Here is a 26,189-nt window from a genome sequence, read left to right as displayed (position 1 = left end):
CAGAAGAAGCCGCAGAGACCAGAAGTTGGCAAACCATAGCTTGAGGGCCAAAGCTAGCCTGGTGCCTGTTTTTATATCTTACATAAAAATGTAAAAAACCACTCTTACTTTGCAGACTATATGAAAACAGGCAAGCTGACTAGATTATAGTTTGCTGCCCCCTGATCCTGCTGACCAAAAATCTCAGATACAGATGTCTAACAGGTGTCCATCCAGCTTACATGTGTATACATCAATTGAGAAAGACCTCACTGGTCTCCTGAAGTAGTCCATTCCACTTCTGGAGAGCTCTGATGGGTAGGAAGCTTTCCCTTATACTAAAGTAGCACCATGGAAAGAGCCTGGAATATGAAGTTAGAAGACCTGGGAAACTGTCATCTCTTACCTGTGTAACCTTGAAATAGATCATTTAACCTCTGCTGACCTCTATTTCCTCACCTATAAAAGGAGGAGATTGAGCTAAATGATCTCCTAACATACACTATAGCTCTAATTTATTATCCTGTAATCCTTCAAACCCTTCCTTGATACAATGACTGCCCGTCACCCCTCCAATTAGATCCCAGTCTCTGGAACTGTCATTATGTTCCCTAGCTGAAGTCCTACAGAACAATAGACCTGAAGCTTGGGTTTGATGGGAATGAAAGGACTCTGTTTCCTTGTGGAAGGCAAAGATGCTTCAAGACATCCCAATGAAGACTGCAGAAACAGACTGTTTATAGAGACCGCAACAAGAATCTTCCTCATGGAAAGGAAAGAGGAGGCAGGGGAGGGAGTTCCAGTCCCCAAAAGTGAACAGAACAAAGAACCACTCACTCTTCATGTAGAAACTCTCAGAGAGAGAGAGAGACAGAGACAGAGACAGAGACAGAGACAGAGAGACAAGAGACAGAGAGAGAGAGGGAGACAGAGAGACAGAGACAGAGAGAGAGAGAGAGACAGACAGAGAGACAGAGAAAGAGAGAGAGAGACAGAGAGAGACAGAGAGGGAGGGGAAAGAGGCTGGCTACTCCTTGGCAGCTTAAATACTCCAAAGATAGATTGTTTGTTCCTCCCCAAAGCCCACAATGGAAAAGAATTAATTAGACGTGGTTTTGGCTGACTCCACAGAACGGTGCCAGGCAGCCTAGGTCAGGGCAAGAGAGGTAGGCAGGATGGAACTGAGGCGATTGATCCTTTCTCAGCAAAGTACATCCTGGCAAAGTTAGGAAGCAGTGAACAGGCTGGTATTGAAAAATGAGATCAGCTTGTGTTGACTCCAGTGTCAGGATGACAACATTTCCTGGTGAAAATCTGAGGTTTAGATTTTATGGGGAGATTACAGGCTGTTAGAGAAAAGTTCTCGGAGCTCTAAAAGAACAGGACTATGGAACTCTCAGGCAAAATCTTTACTCACATGGCCCATGGCTTGGAGGGTTGTATTACGATACTTCCCAAGACACTCTGGGACTGAACATAGTACTGGATGATCAAAGGACTTAACCTGGCAAAACCTCAAGCCTCCAGGTGTCATCCCTTCAAATCCTCTGCTAAAAATAGTGCTAGGAACTCTGCTTAAATACAAAGCAAAGAAGTTTGGTGCCCTGGGACAATGCTCCATTTGCCTCACCCTAGTTGAGGCTTTACTTGTTTCCTAGTTAATGCTTTACTTGTTTCCAGTCAAATCAGTGGAAGAGCACTTTCCTGAATTCTCTCTGGTTTTGGACCCACCCCATCCCATCTCCATCCCCCATCCCAGCACCAGAGTACTTGCAGCAATTAGGTGCTCCCTGGAATCAACATTCTGAAATGCTTTCAACTGAGCAAATGATTTAGAGAAATAATTGGCCACATTTTCCATGCTCCTAGCTTTACCTTTAGCCTATGTAATAGCAACAAAGGCTGTATCCCTAACCCAACTATTTTCAAGATTTTTCCCCTGTCCCATCTCCTCACCTCTTGGGGCATCTTATCTGTTTCCTACTATCCTCCAAAGGTTATGGGTGAGAAAGTGGGAACTTCCCCATTACTATATAAAGTACATCCCAGGTCTGTTAAGAGACAACTCTGTCTTTTTTCCTCATGCTGGCAGATGAAGATGACTCCCTTCCCCTCTCCCTCCCTCTCTTCCTCCTTCCTTCCTTGTCTATCTGACATCAGAGTAAATATTTACAAGCTTTTCACTCAGGCTGATGCTGCCTTTCCTCAAGGTTGTTCAACCCTACCCCCTTTCACCTTGGGCTCTCTGCCAGGGAGAAAAAGTAGTTATCTGATTTTGGTGGCTGAGGCTGTGCATCTCAGGTCTGGGGAAGACTTCTTGGAGCAAGGATAGTAGAGCAAATGTTAGCCCTCAACCAAAGCCAATCCTCTGAGAGAAAGAGAAGCTCTGAAAATAAGCACTTACCTACATGTCTATGGCCTAAAAGCTACCAGCTTTGGAGTCCAAAAGGAAATGAATTCCTTCTTTCTTTCACTTCCTTAACCCCTCGATATTTTTCTTCTCTTTTCTCTCTCTCCCTCCCTTATTTCTCTTTCTCTCTTTTTCTCTCTTTCTCTCTCTCTTTCTTTCTCCCCTCTCTCATCCTTTCTCCTTTCCTCTTTCTCCTTCCCTCTCTTCTTTACTCCTTCCTCTCATCCCCTTCTCTTTCTCTCTCTTTCTCTGTCTCTCTCTCTCTTCCCTTCCCTAACCTTTCTTATCTCTCTCCTTTTCCCTCCCTACTTCTCTTCCTTCCTCATCTATTAATCTCTCTCCCACTCTTCTCCACTCCCTTCCTATTTTCCCCATCCTCTTCTCCTACATCCCTCCCTCCCACTCTCTCTTCATCTTTCTCCTTCCATTCTTCCAAGGAGAAAACTATGTTGGCCACTCCAGATGAGAGAGATAAATATTCAGGTACTAAAGGGCACCTGTAAGCAAAACTGTTAAAAGGTACTTAAAGAATGGAGGGTGAGATTGATGGAGAGCTAGAGCACTCAGAATGAGTGATCATCACCAAAGGGGAATGAGCATTTCCTGCAATCATCTCCTTTCGAAAAGACAAAACTCACCAGCATTCTGACACTGCATGCCCCCTCCTCTCCCACTGAAATCTGCACCTATTGGGAAAGGGTAAAGGCCAGTCAGCCTGTGCTCTGTATTTTCCTCAGCTGAACTAAGAAGGCAGATTCATCTTCCCGAGTTCCAGTCTAACCTCAGACACTTCCTAGCTATGTAACACTGAGCAAGGCACTTCACCCTGTCTGCCTCAGTTTCCTCCTCTATAAATGAGCTGGAGAAGGAAATGACAGACCACTCCAGTGTCTTTACCAAGAAAAGCCCAAACAGAGTCAAAAAGAACCAGATATGAATGAAAACAACTAAACAAGTTTAATATGTAATCCTCTTTCTTGCATGCTTCTTTATAAATAGAAATTTTTATGTTGGATGGTGTTTATCGAGTGCATGATAATAAAAAATTAACATTTTAAAAGATTTTAAAATGAGAGGCAGTATGTATGAATGAATTGAAAAAACAACACTTATTAAGTTTTTACCACAGCAAAGCACCACATTAAGAACTGAGGCTATAAATAGAAAAATTAGGCAGTCCCTCCTCTCAAGGAACACATAGTCGAAAAGGGGGGGGGGGAAGTGTAAATTTTAAGTCAGATAGAAAGGTCCCAAAGTGGGGGGGAGATAGCATCAAAGGAGACTATAATGCCCCTTCTTTTATGTCACTTCCTCTGATAAAATCATATCAAGCATAGTGAAAAGAGAACTGGCATCAAACCACAAATACTGGAATTTATAGTCTATTTCTGACATACTGCTTGTGTGACCTTGGACATGTCAACTAACTCCCAGGACTCCCAGCAAGTCTCAAAGACTATAAACTGCAAAGTAGGGGTTTGCCTGCATTAGTAGAGGCAATTTTATCCCCTGGGAGTTGCCTATACCAATAAAATTCCAAATCTAATTCCTATGCTTAAAAATCATTTTTAAAGAAAAACATGGGACTAAATGCTAGTATGGAAAAGGTGATATTAGGTTTGAATATTAAAGAATTATCATTATTATAATCATAGACAAGCCATGTTGTAGGGCTACAGATGATGGAATGCTGCAGTCTCATAAAAACTGAAGTGGAGGATTTCTCAAGGAGCAGCAGAAAGGTGAATAGTTGAGGTGAGCAAGCTGCAATACATTATATGTACAAGGAATCACAGAGAAGAGAGAAAAATCAAGGCTTCACCAAAGTGTATGAGGACAAAGTTGACTGTGTGATGAGGGAGAAGGGAACCAGCCCATATCATCCATTGGTAGCATCCCCCCCCCCCATTAAGGCAATTTAAGGAAAATTTCAAAATCCCTTGGACAACAGCTCAAACTAACCCTTCAAGGTAGATACTGTTATTAAACCCATTTTTTTCTTTGTTGTTGTCATTTCAGTCACTCTGACTCTTCATGACTCCGTTTGGGGTTTTCTTGGCAGAGATATTGGAATGGTTTGCCATTTCCTTCTCTAGTTCATTTTACAGATAAGGAAACTGAGGCAGACAGCATAAAGTGCCATGCCCAGTGTCACATAGTTAGTATGGTCCAAGGCTGGTTTGAACTCAGGCTTTCCTGATCCAACACTTTATCCATTGTGTTGCTGAGGAAGAGAATGATAGCTATTGTTATCGTCTGATAAGAGATCATGGATGGGAATCACAGAGAAGGAAAAAAGCATGGATTGGTTACAGTCTGCATCATTGGAGAGAATGCTCCCGATGCTTTCATGCTTTACAGATTCATGAAGGGGAATAATGGTAGAATAAGAGACCTTGCACATTTCCTTTTCAGCCCTCTCCTAATTCCAAGTCCAGTGATCTTTTCCATTATACCAAATATGCTTGAATTCCTTGACCTCCATTAGTACCAGGCCCAACGGATGAATACATTCATTCATTCATCATTTATTTATTTCACAAAGACTTACTGAACCATTTTCTCTATTCAACTGGGCTGCACAGTAGACAGAGCTCTGGGCCTGGAATCACGAAAATCTCAGATGAAATCTGGCCTCAGACACTTACTCTGAGCAAGCCAATTAAAAAAAAACTCTCTCTGCCTCAGTTTCCTCATCTATAAAATGGGGGTGATAATAGCACCTATCTCACAAGGTTATTGTGAGGTTCAAATGAAATTATAATTGCAAAAGTCTTAGCACAGTACCTGACACGTAATAAATACATATAAATGTGAACCACTACTAATTATTATTATTATTAGGTTTTTGTTGAATGAATGTGTGAATGAATAAATAAAAATGAATCATTTTTAAGTGCCAAAGTTCTTAGCTTGTGCTGCTCACAGAAAAATCGAATTAGTCTTTCTCAAAGACTTCATACTCTAATTAGGGGAGACAGTATATAAAAGAAAGTTCAGCAGCAGGACAGATGGAAAAGTCCAGAAGTCCCCAAAATGCCACAGTGAGTCAGATGCGAAGGCCCAAGGGCCCTTACATTATTTCAGAACTTCAGATGTCAGTACTGGAGATCAGCAGAGCAGTTGGTAAAGCCTGGAGAACCTGAAGATGCAGCAGCAGTGCTGATGACAAGTCCCTTGTTCTTCCATCTTACCCAAAGGAATACCATTGATGGCTCCCCTCTCACCAACCATGTGAGCAGTGGAGCAGTCCAGTAAAGTTTTAAGTAGCCCAGCCAGCCGAAGGGAGAGATAAGGGAAGGGAAGGAGACAGGAAGCTTTCTTGTTGTGACTAGTCTTTTTGCATCATTGCCATCCTGCATAAGATCTGTTAACCCATGGTTAGGTAGCAAGACCAGGATGTCCCAGCAAAAAAGTGTGAGGTTAGTAATTAGGTAGTAGGAAAACAAAGAGAGAGCAGTGTCCCCCCAAAATAATAGAGAATATGCAAGAAAAAGATTGAAGGAGGTTTAATGGGGTGTGATTGCAACAAAAAGAGGTCAAGAAGGATGAGAATTAAGAAAAAGCCATCCGATTTAATTTAATTTAATTTAAGCACTGACAGCCTTGGAGAGAGCAGATTCAACTGAGATATGATTATAAGGGGTTCTGAGAGAGACTGGCACTGTGGTACAATGGAAAGAATGATGGATTTGGAATCACAGGATCGGGGTTTGAAAATTGGTTCTGCCTCTTATTGTCTGTGTGACTTTGAACCTATTCTTTAATTTTCCTGTGCTTCAGATTCCATGTTGTGTGATTGTCTTCCACTGTGAAGATGACACATTTTCCCTGAACCTTCCAAATTTTGAAGGCACCAAAGATAGGGAGAATGTGGAACTCGAGGGGTTGAAATGAGTGATGTCACAGATGGCATTTAATTGAGAACTTTTTGCTTTGCCTCTCATTGTTTCCCTATCTGGACAAGCTCTCTCTTGATCAAAGGACTTGCATTATCAAAATGATAATAAAGGAATGATTGAATGAATAATTCGCAGATCCCAGATTAAAAAGCTCCCAGTGGTTTGCCCAGCTCTAAGATGCAAGGTTCTTGTCACCACATGTGCATCTGGAGCCAGGTGGAGCAGCTTGAGCTTGGAGACAGCCACCTGGTGATTGACACTGGTACTACAACCCAAGTAGTCCGTTGGGAAAAGGGTGGAGAAAAAAGTGACTTCATGATCTTTTAGGAGTAAATGAAAGGGGTAGATTAGATCCCAGCTACTTAAACTGTGATCTGATAACTGATTGTGAGAGTCATGAAATTATGATTTATTATTAGTAAATGCTTAATGTGTATATCTAGTTTAGATACCTGTATACCTGGGGTCACCTAAAAATTTCTTGGGTACAAAGGGGTCACGAGTAAGAAATGTTTAAGAAGCCCTGAATTAGATGACTTCTCAGAGACCTTCCAATTCAAAATCTGTAATATCCTATGAGTGAGAGAACTTGATATAATTTTGAATTGTTTGTATATTTATATTTCAATATTCCTTCTTTCATGTATCTGGTCTCACTGATGGGATACTTCTTTTAATTAAACAAATGGCAAATCATTCATGCTTTCCACTCCTGTTTGATTCTGATCTTTTTCTTTCTACCCATTTTCCACAAGGGAACTATCCAGTGCACTGAGGGGCTTCTGAATTGTGTTAGACCAAAAACCTCTTTTTTGTTTTATATTTTTTGCTGCCTGGTGTAGACCCCTATAGATCTCTTCTCAAAATAATGTTTTTAAATAATTAAAGAAAATGTTGAATTTCAGTTAGAACAGATGTTCTTAACCTGAGGTCTGTGTCTGAGGTTTTTTTTTTTTTAGTATTTTGATAATAATATTTTATATTTGAAGTGGTAGAGTAGATAGAATAGTGGGGAAAATCTGGGTTCAAATACTTCAAAGTACAGATACTTATAAGTTATTCAGCCCTTTGCAAGGCACTTAATCTCTATTTGCCTCAGTTTCCTCAATGATAAAAAGGGAATAATAACAGCATTTACTTCTCCAGGATTTTTGTAAGATTCAAATGAAGATAATAGCTGTAAAAAGTTCTTAGCATAGTCCTGGACCATATTAAGTGCTATTCTTTTTTCCTTTCCCTTTCAATATAATTGGTTTCCTTTGTAATCCTATGTAATTCATTCTATACATTTAAAAATATTATTCTGAGGAGTCCATAAACTTCACCAAAACGCCAGAAGAATCCATGAGTAAAGGTGAGTGAAAATAAAGATCTAATTTTTCCCCCATTCAAGTTCACAGTCCCCTTGAAATCCATCTGTGGACTCCCTCATTAAGAACCCCTGCTCTAGATCTCATGATGTTCTGTGGGTGCTAGGACAGCACCTGGACTATCCAGCTGTTTACCTTTTGTTGTCAATACATCCACTATCTCCAATCACACACGTTTTTGATCATATCCTTTACATCACTTTGTGTGTTTAATTTCATCATTGCAATATACTGTGCCAAGAGGTAAGAGATACTGGACAGAAAGCCAGAAATGCCTAGGTTTAAATCATAGCCTTAATACAAATTGGCTAGGTGACTCTAGGCAAGTCATAACATTCATTGATAGAGGAAGTTATTTACCAGGAGGTCCCTATATCGGTGAAATCATGGATCTGATTTAAAGAAGAATTCATTGACCATATGTCTCTCTGTTGTCATAGGGTGAGTCATGACTTGGATTGTTTCATAACTTCCTGCTATGTAGCATGAGCAGAAGCAAACTGGTAGAAGAACAATGGAATTTTATTTCAAAGAGGAACTTGGGATGACCACTGCCCAACTTCCCAAATGCAATCCAGTTCACTCTCCTCCTATTCAGTTCTCAATATCCATGCTATGATGGACCAACTCTGTGGGACAACTATGCATTTGGTTTTTCCTTTATGGATAGTTAGACTAAACACTTATGAATAGTGATGAACCTCACTTAGAAAGTTCTGCAACTTTCTAGGATTTAATATTAGTCTAATGTTATCTGCAAAGAGGAACATCTGGAGGACCTCATCCCCTATAGGAAATTTTTCTTCCATTTGGACTCTTACTTCCTTCTTGATAATAGCCAATCTTTTTAGTGAGAGTATATCTCCATTGTTTACACCTCATCTGATATTAATCATCAGGAGATCATCAAAAATTTATCACCACAGTTGCTTTTATCAAGGAGTCTTGTATATCTTAATATGTATAGAATGCTGCCTTATTGGCAGCAAAATTACTTTTCAACGAACAGGAAGCAAAGTGGGCTGTTGTATTCTCTGTACCTTTTAATCAATTGTGTAAAAGACGTGCTCTGTTTTCAAATATCATTTGGGAAATCCTGCCTATTAGACCTTTCTCATATTTTCATCAAGGACGTCCTCAAAAATGCGTGTGAATTATTCTCATGGAGATTTTGTAGAGGTGAGAAGGCAAGCATATGAGTCAATAGTTATTGATGCCTTTTTTGGTAGCAATAACGGCCATGGTATTCTGCTCCCCCCCCCCCCCAATCATTAAGCATCTTCTTCCCTTTCAGATAGCTCACAAAATCAATTCCTTCAAAATTGTGTTGCTTCCAGCATGGATCTCTCCTGTTTATACTTGGCCTGATGCAGCTGTTTTTTTCTGTCTTTGTTTTCCAAAATTGCTATTTCTGCTTTCTCACATTTCCTCGTGTTTAGTTCAACTCATTTCACTTCCTATGGGAAGCTTTTCCTGGTTCCCTAGTTATTTAAGATCTCTCAGATTGTCCTTAATTTACTTATATGGGTCAGTGCTGTATCTTCCTAGTAGAATATAAGCACCACGAAAGCAGGGGATTATGTTGTCTTGACATCCCTAGTATCCCTTTCACAGAGTAATAACTGCTTTGAATACTTGTGTTTGCACTGAAATTACTGAGTATCAAAGAATGGGCTAGTTTGATTTGGAAGGTGATGATGAGTCCTTTGAAGAATATCCCCACCTTTTTTTCTGCAACAGATCTTGACCCATCAGCTGGTCATTTTTTGCTTTTGTTCATGTAAGCACATGACCCAGTATCCCATGAAATTATGTTTCTTGCTGTCTGGCTACATTATAAAACCATCTCCCATCAAATCCTTTCTAAACACCTTTCCAAAGAGAACCTGTGAACCATACTTTCATTTATCACATCTTCCTTATGTCTTCTGGTCTCATTTTTTTTTTTAGCAAAAATACCATTACTGATCAAATGAGATCATTATGGATCAAATGAGATAATATTTCTAAAGCACTTAGTAGAGTGCCTGACACATAGTAGATGATTCATAAATGCTAATTCCCTTCCCTTATTATTGAGATGATCCATTTTTTCTAGTAGTATGATATTCATTGGTCATTGGTCAAGGTTCTTCAATGTAGAAGACATATTAGCAGTTAAATTAGTTTTTTTTAAGTGATTTAAAGCCTTTGTAATTCTTCAAATCCATTCTCAAACACTTGCTGTGTGATCCTGAGCAAGTTTCTTACCTTCTCTCTGCCTCAGTTTTCTCATCTGTAAAATGGGAATAACAATAACACTTAACTCCTAGGACTGTTGCAAGAAAGAGATTAGAAAATATTTACAAAGTACTTTGCAAATCTTAAAGTGCTATATAAATGCTAGTTTTTATTAGCTATTGTTATTTTTATCACTCTTTGCCTCTTTTTCATCACCTTAACAGAAGAGGAAAGTGGGTCACTCAAAAGTGACCACATTTCATGAGTTGCCATAGCCCAAGAATTCATTACCGAGTGACCGACCAGCCTCTCTAATTATGAGCTTCTCTTTTATTAGTCAAGCTTGACCCCAGAAAGTAGGTTCCATCTATTGTTAGGACTATACAGCTTGGTGTGTAAACTTTTTACCTTAAGGTAAACTCACATACCACCATGAATCATCAGAGTTCATTTGTGGATTTGTATCTATGTATCATGTCATTTTATATTAATGGTGTCTGTAAATATGTCATATGCCCCCACTAGATTATAAGTTTCATGAAGGCAGAAATCATGTCTTTAGTAAACTCTGTATCTTCCTTGGTACTTTGTACAGGACTTACTGTATATTCACTGAATGAATATCCACTGAATTGAATCACTGAATACTTCAAGACACTGTGATAGGCACTGTGAAAAAATAAAAAGATGAATAATAACTGATCCTTGCCCTCCCCAGCCTATATCAAGGGAAATCACAGCAGGAGCCACACTGAATTCCATATTCCGGGTATTGTTCCATAAATATATCGCCAACCTCTTCATCCTGTGTTGGAAATGATTAAACGATACAGTATATTTGATATGACAATCTATTGCTTTAATAGAGCCCAGGGTAAGATAAGATTAAAAGAAATGCCACAAAGGAGAGAAGAAAAATCTTTCATCTTTAGAAAGTAATGAAGACAGACCCCAGATACGATAAAGGTCTGTCTCTAAGTGGTAGGATCAAATTATATAAGGCTGTAATGAGCTTGACACAATTGGATTTCCATATGCAGTTCTCAGCACCCAGAGCTTCCCTAAAGCAATAAAAACCACTTTCTCATATGGGGAGGGAAAAACATTGTTTGGATGTAAACATGCAGTTGGAGGGGAGAGAAGGACAGGAGCAGATTTTCTGAAGCAAGGAGCTTGTCAGGATGAGAATGACTTTTGGAAACTTGGCCAGCTGGGCAGAGAGAGAACAGATAGATTTTCCCCCTATCTTCCTTCCGTGTTTCTACTTCTATTTCTCTGGCCTCTCTAGCTGGGGTGAGCATCTGAAGGAACAGTGGAAGAACTAGAAGGACCTAGTCAGAGCCCCTTTTTTTCTATACAAGTAAACTGAGGCCCAAACAGATTAAGTGACTTCCTAACGTCCCATAAATCATAAGTAAGCCAGAGGTGCTGTTTTACTCCAGAGCAGCCAGGTACAAGGGAAAGATGTCAATCCTATCTTTGACCTTCCTATCTGGAGGATCTTCTGGCTTCTATAAAATGAAAAGCAGGTTGGTCCAAATGGCTTCCATGGTCTCTTTCAGCTCTAAGTCTATGATCTGAACCAAATCCAATGTGCTTTCTACCTTTAAAAGCCATGCAATTTTCTATGCTTGTTTAACAGGATTTGTGACTCCAAACTGAAGTCCCTGTTTTAGCCTCACCAATTCCTGGGGGTGAAAAGGATAACCTCCATTTCCATCACTGCTCCCAGATTAGGCAGATATTGGTAGATATTTTCCTTAGATGGCTGAGGAAGAAAGCAGACAGTGAAAAACTAAACCATTTGCTTAAGTCTGTGTACCTAGTCTTAGGCATTCACTGGCTTACATCCTTGACCCTGCCTCTCATTCTCTTTGTGACTGTTCTTTGTGACTGAATTTATTTTGCTGACTTGCTATAACTCTACTCTTTAGAATTTCCTTAAGCTCAAATCTTTTGCATACAGAGTTGACATGACTCATGATATGCATTATTTTTTGAGAAGTAGAGATGGCTTTAGCTAAACTATCCACACTCTCTCAACCTAACATTGCCAAGATATATTATTTGTGAAATAAATGTCCAAGGTCTAGGGTACAATGTGTGGTCTAGACACAACAAAGTTCTGTGACCTACTTGTAGATGGAACTGTGATCCTTGGCCCTATTTACTTTGGGTTGCTAACCAATTTACCTCAATGAGAAAACTGTTCCCCAAAGGTCCATTGAAGTTTCCTCCCCTGTCCCTCTGGGCCCACCCTAAACCTTCTTTGATTCCCCAGATATTCCTTGTATCCAATATGGTCCTGAATATTATTACTAGAATCGATCATCATTATTTTACTGACAGCGGCCAAGGCAAGATCCTTTGGGCTAATGGACAAATCACGGAGAATGCCTTGCACTTCTATTAGATAATCCAACCCCCTGGATCCCTGAACAAGTTTTAACAGTTAAAAAGCATCCAAATAGAACTCAGGATGAGTACTGTTCCTAAGTGGAGGGGTCTGAATAGGAGAACACAACAAATGACTGAATTAAGCAAATAAGCAAGTATATATTAAGCACCTCCTATGTGTCAAGCAAATGAAATAATCCCTGGCCTCAAGGAAATTACATTCTATCTGAAAATAGCCCTGGATGCAGTGGGAAACCTTGACCTTTTTAAGCTAAGGACTTTAACAGGTCTCAGTTTGACTAAGGCAACACCTATTCAGTGGTCAAGGTTAGGGAAGAAAAATTAAGGCAAAGAACGGCCTTTTTTTTTTTTACCTGTTCATAAATAATCTGATCTATATCTGGCCACTGGACCCAGATGGTTCCAAAGGAGAAAATGAGGCTGGTGATTTTGCAGAGCCCTCCCTCACTCAAATCCAGCTCTCAGACGTCATGGTTTTCATCAAGAATGAAGAGCAAACAATAATAACATTGTATCTAAAGAGAGCATATAACTGAAAAATATCTATAAGATATATGTAACAATATATAACATATATGTACAAAGTAATTTGGGAGGGAGAAGATATTAAGTACTCAAGAAAGCTTCATGGAGAAGATTGAGTTTGAGGTGAGCTTTGAAGAAAACTAGGGATTCCAAGAGATTGGCAAAAAGAGAGGGCAAGGGAAAGAGATGGGAGATGGATAAAGAGCCTTTTATGAAGAACAAAAACAGGAGAAGCTTGGCCAGATTGGAGAAAGAGAAGTGACATAAGGTAACACAGTGCCCCGCTAACCTAACCCTCTATAACTGCAAACTTCCTTAGAACCAGAAGCATGAACAAAATGACCCTGGGAAGATCCTGTGAGCCTGGAGTTGTTTCCCTCCTGGTTACAACCACAAAGGAGTCTATTGATGAACCTGGAGTTACCTGCCGAGACCCAGAGTCTGAACTAGGGGCTATTTTACAATCTTTAGGGTCCCCTCCTCCAGCTCTTCTCATCTCTCCTCCCTCTCCCCCAGTCTCCTTCCCTCCCTGAGTTAATTTATTAGTTGTGCTGCTGTCATGGTTACCCTGATAAGGCTTATTAGGAAGAAAAAAGCAGCTAATATGTACCTTGCGTCCTTCCCATTCCTGCCCAGTGGGAAAGAGGACAGACCTCCAGGTCAGAAGTTCTTAGGGCCAAGGCAAATTTCAATGAATAAGAAGCTGGAGGCATTCTCAGCTGGGAGATTCTGGAAGAAGGACCTAGAGAGACTTTGTAACATATATCATAGAAGTCAGTGTTCCAAAGTCACATCCCTCCCTCTCTTCTAGCATCCAACAGATGCAAATTCATTAGAACAAACTCAGAGAGATATAGCCACAAGGCAAAGCTTCAAATAGTGGTCTTTTTTGGAGGGCTGGGAGGAGGCAATTGGGATTAAATGACTTGCCCAGAATAATAAGTGTCTAAGGCTATATTTGAACTCAGGTTTTTCCGACTCCTCAACTAGGGCTCTATCCACTGCACCATCTAGTTGTCCCCACACAGTCTTGTTCATTAAAAACATGTGTGTATTAGATTCCTATTATGAGCCCAGCTATGCTAGGTACTAGAGGGAGATACAAACAATCAGAGTAATTCCTTAGGGACCTTGAAATCTAGTTAAGGGATGAGCTATATATGTGAAACATCTTCAGAACAGGCAAATAAATAAGAAGAGTCAGGTAAATTCTTTGAGGCCAGGGATTATTTCATTTGCTAGGACTTCCCCTTGGAACAGTATCATCCTGAGTATGTTTGACTGGTTGTTAACTTAAATCTAGTCCAGGGATCCAGAAGTATAAGGCCTATAACCATGATCTGTCCATTAGCCCAGAGAATCTTGCCTTAGCCACTGTCAAGAAAATAATGATGACCAATTGTAGTATTATCTCCCAAGATTCGCCAAAGACTTTGAATTTGATTATAAAATATTCTTTACAGAAATAAAAATAGACCTAAATGTTAGAGAAACATTAATTGTTCATGGATAGGTTGAGCCAGTATTTTTTAAAATGGCAATATTACTTAAATTAATTATTCAATATGATAAATCAAACTCCCAAAAATATTTTAGAAATATATTAGAAAAAATAGTAATGAGATTCCTATGGAAGAACAAAAGGTCAAGAAACAAAGAGTAATAATGAAAAAAGTGGGAAGGAAGGGGCTCTATTGGTGCCAAAGCTTACACTGTATTATAAAGCAGTGATCATTAAAACATTTGGTACTGATTTTAAAAAGAGAGAATCAATCAATCAGTAGAACTTATTATGTGTTCAACATAACTGAAACAAATAGTAACATAGTGTTTGATAAACCAAAAAAGCCCAATTATTGATAGGGGAAGTCCTCACTATTTAAAAACCTGCAAGAAATTAGGCTTCACGTCACTCCATGTAACAAGGTAAGCTCTAAATCAGGGGTCCTCAGACTTTTTAAATAGGGGGCCAATTCACTGTCCCTCAGACTGTTGAAGGACCGAACTATAGTAAAAAACAAAAACTTTGTTTTGTGGGCCTTTAAATAAAGGCCATTTAAAGTTTCTTTAAATAAAGAAACTTCATAGCCCTGGGTGAGGGGGATAAACATGCTCAGCTGCCACATCTGGCCCGCGGGCCGTAGTTTGAGGACCCCTGCAATGGATATATGGCTTAGATATAAAAGGTCACATCAAAAACAATTGAAAGGAGAAAGGAAGAAACTATCTTTCAGATCTAAATAGGAAATCAAGAGGAACTCACAAGACTAAAATGGATAAATATCATTATTGTCATCACACTGTTTTAGACAGAACAGCATGAAAACAAATGCATACAAGTGGGAAAGTACAAGACGAAAGACCTTGAATGTGACAAAAAGACATTTAGACTTTACTCAGTTAACAAGAAAGTCACTAAAGATTTTCAGGCAATGGGACAAGACAGCTCTGTATTTGGACAGAAGGATCATTCTATCAAAAATATGAATAATGGGAGAGAAAAATAAATGGAGAAGATTGGCACAAGGGAAAGCAAGATCTCTGCTGATTTTAAGCACAATACACAACACTAGGAGACTCACACTGACACAAATGGATACATATGTTATCTATATATATGTATATGACATGATCTTTCTTTACTCAAACAAATGTGAATGACCTTATATTATCATCATCACCATCATTATTTATATAATTGTTTAAAGTTTGTAAAGCATTGTAGATAACAATCCTGTGAGGTAGGTATTATTATTATTTCCATTTGATAGATGAAGAAACTGTGGCTAAAAGAATTTAAGTCATTTGCTCAAGATCATACAGCCAGTTAATATCTAAAATAGGATTTGAAATCAAGTGTTCTTTCCTAAGTCTACATAAAGATAGCATGTCAATATATTAACTCTCCAATAATTATGTACAGTATCTGAAGTAGCATCCTACCTGAGTCACTAACCCAGAACTTTCATTCATCTCTGGCACGATTATGAAATAGTCTTCCTAAAAAGCTGAAATATGCCCTCTTGTCACCAGGTCTACATAACCTGAAGACAACTAGACTATCTTCTGTATCAGCCAATCAATGACTTCAAATAATAACAATAGTCATGTCTTACATTTAGTATTAAACTGGAGAAAATGAAATGGAATATTATTCAAAACATTAAAATATTTGTTCTATTGTATGTACATAACTCTAGAGTCCCCACTTTATCTGGAATCTCTTCTCTCTGTTGCTAACTCCCTCTACATCCACAGGACTCCAATACTTAACATACTACACATTACATACTAAACATTACATGGTTTATTGAACATAGTCAAAAATAGAAATAAACCAAATATACTTTCCTCTCACCATCTCCTAAACCTCCTCCTGCTTGCCCTTCCAAATTTTCAAAGAGAGAATTCCAAAACTATCCATAGCTGAAAGTAAGGAATAAAGAAAAAGGATGGGAGGGTAGGGAGGAAGTAACCTCTCTTCTCAAGACCATAGACTTTTAGAAAGGGACAGCAGAAGAGATCGTGTTGAAAACCAATGTCTGCTTATTATTATTAATCCAACTGAATTCACAGTAGCTAAAATCTTAGCACTTGGGGCATATTTTTGTCAAAGTTTCATCTCTATCCCAGGATCTCTGTCCAATAAGAACATCTCTTTCATAGCTCAGGTCTCCAGCAACCTCAACATCTGGTTAAAGTCTTCAGTGAAAGTAATAGGGGTAGAAATGGCTTTCCATATCTTGTCATGTAGCCAGTCCTATCCTGCAGCATGCTCAGACCACTGTCCCAGGCCACATTTCTAGACCTCAGCTCAGAATGGAAGAAGTTCACCATCACACATAAAAATCGCAACATGAGATCTTAACAATCTCAATGTCCCTTTTATTGTCTTTCTCAATTACAGAAAGCCCGCCTTGCCAGGATCCGTGTGGCCAAGACTGGGAGTTCCAATGCCTACCTGCACAGCAAGAGGAATGGTCTTCTCAATGAAGCCCTGGAGCTGACAGTCAGTATCCCGGAATTGGAGGGAGGGGATAGGGAAATGGGAGGGGAGAAAGAAAAGCTATGGTTTTCTCCTTCCTGGTGAGCCCTAGGTCCTTTTCATGCTCATAGTCTACCTCCCTCTCACCCCCGACAGGTAAGGAGTGATACTTCTGACCTTCCCCCAGATATCTGATCTACCAGAGTTGCCTTATTAACCATCTCCTTCCACACATGTTATACACATACACACACATACACACACAGAGGGTTTCTCAATTTGAACTGAATTTAAAAAACTCAACACTTGCCTGTTAAGACTTAATTCCCAGACTTCATTTCATAGCTTCCCATCAAGAGGTATTGAGCCTATCTCCTTAGGGGGAACTATTCCAAAGCTGCTTTCTTTCCAATCAAGCCACCAAATATGGCCCTTCCATGTGCCAGGAAATGTGCCAGATGAGGCTCAAAGGCAAAAGTGAAACAATTCCTGCCTTCAAGGAGCTTGCAATCTATCGGAGGAGGTAACATGAGTGTAGAGGTACATTCAGAATGTGAACCAAACACGTACAGGTTCACCTTGGCGAGTAGGTGGAGGTACTGAAATGGAGTTTTGAAGACCAGGATTTCAACAGGTGGAAATGAGGAAGGATTCCAGACACAGGGGACAGCCTGTACAAAGGCACATGGAGAAGTAAGATGGAATGTCATGTGGGAGGCACAGATGGCTCCCATGGCTTAAACCAGCACTTCTCAGAGTGTGTGCAATGGAACTCTAGCATGATTCAAATTTCACTGTGCCAAGAATCTCCTCCCTCCACCCCAAGACTTCCTCATTTACCAGCCCCCTTCCCCAGCTGCAGTTTGCTGTCTGCTTTTCCCAGCTTAGTCTTGGGAAGGTCACACAATCGCAGCTCTATCCCAGTCCTGAGAATGTACAGAAAAAGGAGGTTTGAGAAGGGAGAGATTCAAAGGAATCCCAAGGCCCCAGTGATGGATGAGCAACCTGAATGTCCAGTAACCTTCTTTGTGCCATAATTCCCCAAAGCAAAAAATATTGTGAAGTGAGGGAGGGAGGAGGAAGCATGAGAAGGACTGGCTTAAATGCTGGCTGATCTGAAGCTGTGTAGTGCCATACCTAGGTAGCATACATCTCACTTGTTCCCTGAAGCACGCATCCCTCCATCAGTAATTTCTTTCTCAATAACCACAGCATCCTCCTTATACCTACTCCCTGAGCCAAAGCAGCAAGTAGGATAGGTGCCATTGAAACCTGAACAAGTCAATAAAGAATTTCCCAACACTTAGAGATCAAGGATAGCTGGGAAGAAGGAACCGCACTCCTTTCCCTGCTTTATTTTGTCTCTTTCCTTGTCTCAGGGTTCCCCAGAGGATGAGCACCTGACCAAGACCACATCACTCATTGAGAGCCAACATCACCACCTGCTGCACTGCTTGGAGAAAACTACTGTAAGTCTCCCCCTTTTCCCCCTTAGCCATCCCTCCCAGCTATCAACTTCCCTCCTCCTAAAGGTATACCCTAAGTCTTAAGCCCAGATCCTAGATACAGTCTATAACTCCTCAGACCAAGATGGTGCCAGGGAATGGTGGGAAACTAACCATCCTTTCCCTCCCAGCATCTCCTCATGCTCTCCGCCTCCGTACCCTGAACTCTCATTCTCTCAAAGGACTGAGTTACATGGTGGCAACCCTGCCATTCTGAACCTAACAGAGCAAAAAAAGAGAAGATTACCTTAGTGTAATGACAAGAGTTGTGAACCTGGGTTCAAATCCAGGCTTGACCTAAGAAGCCTTGGGTCTTAATTCTCTGAACTTCAGTTTTCTAATCTGCAAAATACAGATAAGAATACTTGGCCAAACTCAGGGAGTTTCTGTGAAGATCAAGAGGGATGAGACATATAAAGCAATGAAATAAATGCTCTATAAATGTGAGCTACTAAGCTATTATTATCTCCCAATTACGAGTGACTCGCCAGGGCCTGGGCTTTCAGATAAGGCGGGAACATACTTCCTATTCCAGCTACACATTTGTAGCCAACAGGAACTAGGGAGCAGGTTATATGCTATCACAGTTTGACTGATCTCCAGCTTTAATGGGCTGACACATCACCCTCCATGCAGAAGCTACTGAGCCACCCCTCTCTCCTCTCTACCGAGACTGTTTGCATGATACAGCAACAGTCCTGCACCCAGGAGAGGCTTCAGTTGGTGCTTTTTAGCTAGGCCCTTCTAGTGCCCCCCCTTCCACCCATATGGAAGGTGCTGGGAGATGGAAGGAGCTTTCCAACTGAAGATCAATATTATTGCCTCACCTATACCCAAAGGATGGCAGAAGCCCTAAGGAGGTTCAAACCCTGAAAGGCTAAGGAACCAATAAGCTTCCTAAGGAAGCAAAAAAAAAAAAAGTTCTGGGTTAGGAGGCTGTAACTGAAATGAGCTGGAATGAGATGCTTGGGCCCCCTAAATAGAACCTGAATAGGATGGAAGCATCCACTCTAAATGTTCACGGTTCTCTGGTACCTTCCTTTCCCCAGACTGGATGATCAGCATGTCAGAGAGGGCTTTCTGAGGAAGACTAGCTGCCCTCTCAGGCCAGGGGGAAAGCTCTTTAAATATGTACTCTGGGGGTGGCATGTGAACCCAGAGTTCAGGAAGCCTGAACAAAGCCTGATGTTTCCAAGCCTCACCCAATACTTCTTCCCTTACCTGCCCCAGAGGGCTCCATCTGCATGTCTGAGGAGGCCCCTGGAACTCTCTTCCAGGACTTGGAACAAAGCTAAAAGGACAGGCTCAAACCAACTGCCCTTTCAGACTTGCATGTGCTAGATGGAATGTGGACTTTTTAGAAGGGAGGGAGGAGAGGTGGGGAGTGGTTTGGGGCGCGGGGGTTAAGAAAATGAGGACGTGGAACTCAGGGTGGGATATTAGGGTTAGAGCGGATGAAAGGTGGGGTGGAGGGGCGGAATGCTGGGATTGGGGGGCAGAATGCTGGGCCTGGAAAGTGGAATGTTGGGGCCTGTGGAAAGTGAGGGGAGGAATGCCAGGATTGAAGGTGGAATGTCAGAGTTGAGCCTGGGAATGCTGGAATGTACAATCAATGGTGTTTTTATCTTCTGTTGGCATGTCCTGTAGGGGTTGTCCTATCTTGTGGATGATCCCCTGTTATCTGTACGAACTTCCACCATCAAGGTAGAGCTTTTTAAAAATTCAATTCCTGTTTTTCTCTCTGATTCCTGTGGCATATGTGGACTGTTCTCTTTCTATCACCGAGTCCGGTTTCCTTGCATGCGTTGTCACTTCTCCCCGGGCTAGTCCCGCTCCGCTGTCCCGGCGGGGGCGGCTCAGGCTTCCAACTTTCTGTGCACACCTTCTCGGCCATCTTTCTCTCCCGACTTTCTCCTTCTACCTTGCTGGGGACGCGGTGGGGCTGGTGGAACACGGCACTTGTCTCGGTATCCTGTGAGTGTCCGTGTGCCTTCTCTGTCTGCGCCCCCTCCTTTGCTCTCTGGGCTGCTGGGCTAGCCTCCGCTCCCATCTGACTCTCCTCTCTACCCTGGCAGCCTTAGCCGGGGCTCCTCGGCAGACACCCGCAGGGCAGCCTCCAGCCTAACGGGATTCCTCGTCCACGGGCCCCCTTTGTCCGCTCCGGAGGAGCCTCGTCACCGTGGCTGCTCTCACCAGGAGGGGTCGAGACTCTAAGGAGTCCCATGTTCGCCTCCCCAGCAGTCCCGCACCTCTCCCCTCCCCCTGTCCAAACACCTATGTTAGGGAAGTACCTCCTCGGAACATCCAACCCTACGGAGGCATGGGGAATATGGCCGCCACTCGCTGTGGTGACACACAGTTATTAAGCACCTGTTATGTGGCAGTCATCATGCTAGAGAGGCCAGGAAGTGTGAAGTCCTAGGCAACCTATCTCTACCTCTGGTGATGTCACCAAATCCCCTTCTGGTGACCAAGCAGGCATGCTTTCCCCCAGCCTAGGTTCCCACACTTAAGCATCCGTGTCCTCCAGCACCCGGAGTAAGCTCTGACTCATAATCATTTGGACAGTTCAATCATAGGCCCCTCACCCCCTTCTGAACCACAACTCCATAAGGAGGACACGACACAACCCCGCCATCGCACCTTCCCTTCGTCCCCATCTCCGCTGGGCTAGCCAGGGCTGCCAAGGACTCGTAACTCTCCACACCTGTGGGCTGTTATCTTTCATGAGTGTTCGTCTGTGCTCCAGTCTTCTGGGGGCCTACCCCGAGGGAGCCCAGGACAAGACCCTCCAGCTCCTGGTGAGGGGAGTTCCTCCCCTCCCTTCCACCTCCTCTTCTCACATGCTTCTCTGTCCTTCCCAACAGAACCACGAGTTTATCGATGAGCAAATGTTTGAGCAGAACTGCATGGAGAGCTCGATGCAGAATTACCCATCCACAAGAAGCCCTTCGCTCTCCAGCCACCCGGGCCTAACTACGTCCTGCTGCTCCCGTCGAAGCAAGAAGACCACCCACCTGCCCAACTCCAACCTGCCAGCCACCCGCCTGAGGAGCATGCAAGAGCTCAGCACCATTCACATCCAGGGGAGTGAACAGCCCTCACTCACGACCAGGTGAGTGCGTCCTATTCCCCCCACACAGGAGTTTTCTCCTTAAGCTCCAAGAGCATCCCATGATGCCCGGTTGCTGCAAGGATTGGAATTAGAAATCAGGAAGGCTATTACTGAGGCTGCAAGATAATCCGTCCTTGCTCAGAAAGTAGACTTCATTATGAGTCAATTCTTATTGACTTAACAAATAGACAGTATTTATGTAACACTTTAAAGTCCTTAAAAGTACTTACTTCACAACAAAACTGGGAAGTAGATGCTAGTATACCCTTTATAAATATATAGATATTTATAGAGAGAGAGAAACTTATATAGATAAATTATATGGGTAATATATATAAATTTATAAATATATAGATATTTATAGATTAGGAAATGAGGCTGAGGACCATGATTCTACAAGTCACACAGCCAGTGTCTGAGGCAGGTTCTGAACTCGGATCTTCTTACTCTAAGTCCAACCTTCTTATATACTTACTATGCTATTCAAATGATTTAGTTTCCATGATCTGACCAATAATGTCTCCACAATCCTATGTTCTAATAGGCAGCCATTATAAATTGCCATATAAAAAGCCAGCACCTGACTGTGAACCCCTGATGATAATCCTTTCTAAACTTAGCTTCAAATGACATCCATCCGGCCTGGAGCTGGACCCCACAAGCTTTTCCAGCCTGGAAGGGGGGACTTTCAAGAGCCGCTCCTGCCCTGGCTTATCCTATAGGGAATCCAACAAGAATGCATCACTGTAGGACTTTAGTGGACGACTTGGAGCTTAGTGACTGGTTTTGAATCAAAGCCTGATGCTCCACCCCTAACCCTCATTGCCCTATATATATCGGGGCAAAAAAAAAAATTTAGAAAGCAAATTAGAGTGAGAGATTGATCCTTTGTCTTCAGCTGTATAGGAAGCCCCTACAGCCTGGCACCTTGTCTCATTTATAGTCTTGAAGAAGTGTCCAGGGTATCAACAAGCTAAGTGGACTCACCCGTGGTCATATAGTATGTATTTTATTTATATACATATTATATAATTACATATTTATATATAAATAACAATATTAAATATCTATTTTTAATTAAGCATTACTTTGGGGATCTTCTGAGTTCTGTTAAGCTACAGTAATGGGAAAAAATGAAAGATGTCCTGAATAAGAAACCTAGGAGTCTGAGGGAACCATGGGTAAAAAGGAAAATCTGGTCCTTTAATTCTTTTTTTTTATCTACCCCAGTCGTTCCAGCCTTAATTTGAAAGCAGATGATGGACTGAGACCCAACTGCAAAGGATCCCAGATCACTACAGCCATCATCAGCATCCCCACTCCCCCAGCGCTGACCCCAGAGGGGGAGAGCCGACCGCCACCATCTAGCCCCGGCTCCACCACGAACATTCCCCCCATAGGCAGCAACATCGTCAAGGTCTCCGCCTTGTAAAGCCACTGAGGGAAGGGCTGATGGAAGGGCTGGTAGGAGGGATGGGGAGGTGAAGGGAGCCTGTGGGGCCAGGCTGTTCCCTTCTCCTTCCCCTGCCACTCCTGCCTGTCCAGGTTGTACCCCTCGCACTGAAACTGTGCCTGCAAGCAGAAGGAGACACTACTGCAACCGCTCCCGGAGGGGACAGAGCCCTGGGCACCACTCCCCAACTCTGGAGACACACAGAGGCAGGGTGGAGAGGCAGGGGATGGGGAATTGGGGAGGGGCCGTGCGCCAGGCCGAGGCCTGGCGGGGCATGATGGGGAAGAGCCTCAGATCAAACTAATGATTGTTTCTGGAGACTCCAGCAAGGAAAATCTAAGAACAAGAGAGCAGCACAGAGGCCGAGAGATCACACGCAAAACAGGAAGGAAATATTAACACTGTGTATTTAAGCACCTTTTTCAAGGCTTTTAATGGATAATATTTATTCATGGGACATGACTGAAAAAAAAAAAAAAAGGTGGAAAACAAAGCAGAAAAACAACAGATTTTTGTGAAATGTTTTTCTCCATGGACCCAATACCTTTAACTAAACCAAAACAATGCATTTTATGAGTTTTTTTTTCCTCCTTTTATAACAAAAGGCTTTATGCCAAGATGTCAGTTGTTACTGAGTTTTCTCTCCTTTCCCCACCCAAGGTGGGTGAAACTGGGCCACTGAGCCTCCCGAAGCCTGAGTGACCCACACAGTAGCCATGTGACCACACTGCAGCGCTTGCTCTCTCCAAGTCTTATATCTTTGTCTCCTTGTCTCTTTGTACCTGGTCACTGCCGCTCCCTTTGTCTCTGTTCAGCTGTCTCTTTCTATGGCTCTCAGTGCGAATGGCTACCTTGGTCACTGCAGTACAACTGTATGTGGTAAAAATCCACCGCTAGTTAATGGGAAATTGTGCTTTAAAAAAACAAAAAGCAGAATGAGGGAGAAAGCCAAGAAGAGACAAGATGGCACTTCCTAATCATCTGCCCCACTGGTACTTCTGAAGTTTTGGTTGCAACCAAACTCATTAGCCTAGGATCTTGAAAAAGGAAAAAAATCATATAGAGAATCTTGTATCCTGATGAATAGGAAATAACAAAAAATGGAAGAGACTCCATGGAAGACAACTACTCTCCTGTTGTTCTGTTGGTACTGACCATGCAGTCTGTCCAGCCCAGAGCCGGGAGCCTCTGGGAAGCTTCCCCTAGACCATATGTGATGTGGTCAAGGGCCTAAGATACAGCCAACTGGTTTTCGCATCAGAGAACCTGACTTAATAAGCTGAGCAAGGTTGGTCATGTGTATTCAGGAATGTTTTATTTTAGGGTGTGGAAATCTGGATGGCCCTTAGCTGGTCTGTCCAGTACCAAAGAGAACAGGTAAAGGGCACATGTCCCTCTGAGCAAGCATATAAATTTGGCTTTTCCTTGGAAAGCTGGACACCACTTTTATGAAAGGGGATATCCCCCTGTCTTTTTCTATCAGTTTCAGCAGAAAAGAGTCGATCAGCTAACCTACAATTTGATTTTTCTCCAAGTTTTGGGCTCGATAAGCTCACCCCTCCTATTTCCTGGACTCCCTACCTCATGACCACTAATTCAGCTTGGTCTATGAAGGATTAAGATGGTCATGTTATCTCCTCGATCCCTTGGAGTTTCTCAGCAGTTCCTCCAAACCTACTGTCCAGCTAAGTGTTTAATCACTCTTGCAGTTCTCCTGCCTCAGCCCTCTGTAGATGATTTCTTTGGTCAAGAACCTAATTTTACCCTTATTAGGTCTCCCCATGACCCTGGCCCTATATACTTTTAAAAGGGGTTTCCCAGTTAGTTCCTAATCACAGGAAATGAAGAGCTTCAGATAGGGCAAAGGAGAGGGAGCCTTTCCAAGCTCATCTCATTACGTACTCATAGTGCTCCCAAACTGGTCCTGGCCTCAGGAACCCCAACATGGAAAGATGTTCCTGCCTTCTGAGCTTAGTGTCTTGGTGGGAAACAAAACATTACTGCGTAGTCATGGACCATGGGTGTATATATACATCAGGGTAGCCATGCAAACCTAAATACACTGAATTGTCAGTGCTTAAAATTTACTAAATAAAGGTAGTGTATCAGTGAAGACAAGCAGAAGGGGTTGTAGAACAGGACAGTCTTCCAGAGGGCAAATAGGAACTTAGCATGATTTTTAAGGGCAGAAAGGAAATAATTCCAAAGGTCTAGTATCAAGTTAAAATGGTCTGAGAGGAAAAGGTTGAAGTAAAGATTGATATTGTATAGCCCTTCCTTGCCTCGATCATTTTCAAGTTGTTGTAGCCAGCCTCCTGGTGAGGATTCTCCTCGGAAGCAGCAGGCTGGTCGCCTGTGCCCAGTCTAATACCCAGCCCACACTTGAAGCCCTCAAGCCGTTCTGGAAGAGCTTTTGAGATCATAGGCTTCTCTTTATTTCGTGGGGAGGCATCAGAATAGTATTTTCATGAAGGCAAATAAACACTGAAAAGTCATCCTGGGTTACAATGAACCTCCCAGTCCAAGTATCTTGTCTCAGTGTAGAACCAAAGGCTGTTTTGCATGAAAACATCTACAGCATCGATAAAATGAGAGTTAAAGAGAGATCTGGAGATCACCTCCCAACAAATGGCCCCCAAAAATTTGAGATGCCCCCAAGTTCTTCTGGGACTGTTGTGTGACTCCAGATTTGGGCTTTTCGTGAAGACTGAAGGGTCTTTTCTTCAGCTATAGAATGAAAAGATTGGGCAAGATGACCTGAGGTACATTCCAGTCTATAGTCCTTTCCTGGCATCCACTAAATCTCTAACTGCTCCTGTCACACAGCCACACCACCTGCCCTCCAAACTCCTTCAGTCCCTTCCCGATTCCCAACACTTCAACTTGACAATCCTCAGCCAGAGATGAAACCTTAACTAGTTTTTCTAACCTTAAGGGGATGGCAATAAACTATATATAGGAGAAAAGCCCAAAAAGAACTGGATCCTTCCAGACTACTTAAGTGGGCTTAACAAGGTACAACTTCTAAACTATACTGATTATCTTTGCAACTTGGCGGGGAGGGGAGGCAAAGGGTTAAGACCAGAATTAATTGGGTCCTTCCTCTTCCACTAGCTCTGGAAAACGTTCTCAAGCTTTTTCCATTCACGAATCTCTGGAGAAATCCCTTAGACAATGTTATACTCCGCCCCCCAACCTGTCAAAACAAAGTTAGAAGAACAGAGAACCTGATACTATGTCTTTAACACTACCTGTGTATTACTTTGGAGGTCTAGGTGCAAAGCTAATAACTAGTCCCTAAAAAGGT

General features: G+C 42.1%; 1 protein-coding gene across 4 annotated transcripts in view; it reads left to right on the top strand.

Annotated features, from left to right (window-relative positions):
- The window catches only part of KCND3 (potassium voltage-gated channel subfamily D member 3), a 318,540-nt gene extending 293,146 nt beyond the window's left edge, over window positions 1-25,394 (top strand). For 3 of the 4 annotated variants that reach the window (XM_023503458.2, XM_031967298.1, XM_031967299.1), the window contains exons 4-8: window positions 16,732-16,833; window positions 18,189-18,278; window positions 19,962-20,018; window positions 21,182-21,429; window positions 22,660-25,394. In XM_023503458.2, coding sequence (XP_023359226.1) covers window positions 16,732-16,833; window positions 18,189-18,278; window positions 19,962-20,018; window positions 21,182-21,429; window positions 22,660-22,861 — 699 coding nt within the window. In that variant the 3' untranslated portion in view covers window positions 22,862-25,394. The remainder of the gene's footprint in view (window positions 1-16,731; window positions 16,834-18,188; window positions 18,279-19,961; window positions 20,019-21,181; window positions 21,430-22,659) is intronic. The other variant, XM_031967300.1, reaches the window with a different exon arrangement.
- The last annotated feature ends 795 nt before the right edge of the window (window positions 25,395-26,189 follow it).

This window comes from Sarcophilus harrisii, chromosome 4 (genome assembly GCF_902635505.1).
Source record: "Sarcophilus harrisii chromosome 4, mSarHar1.11, whole genome shotgun sequence".
Taxonomy (NCBI): domain Eukaryota; kingdom Metazoa; phylum Chordata; class Mammalia; order Dasyuromorphia; family Dasyuridae; genus Sarcophilus; species Sarcophilus harrisii.
The sequence above is the reverse complement of the archived record's forward strand: the minus strand, read 5'-3'. Positions and strand labels throughout refer to the sequence as shown.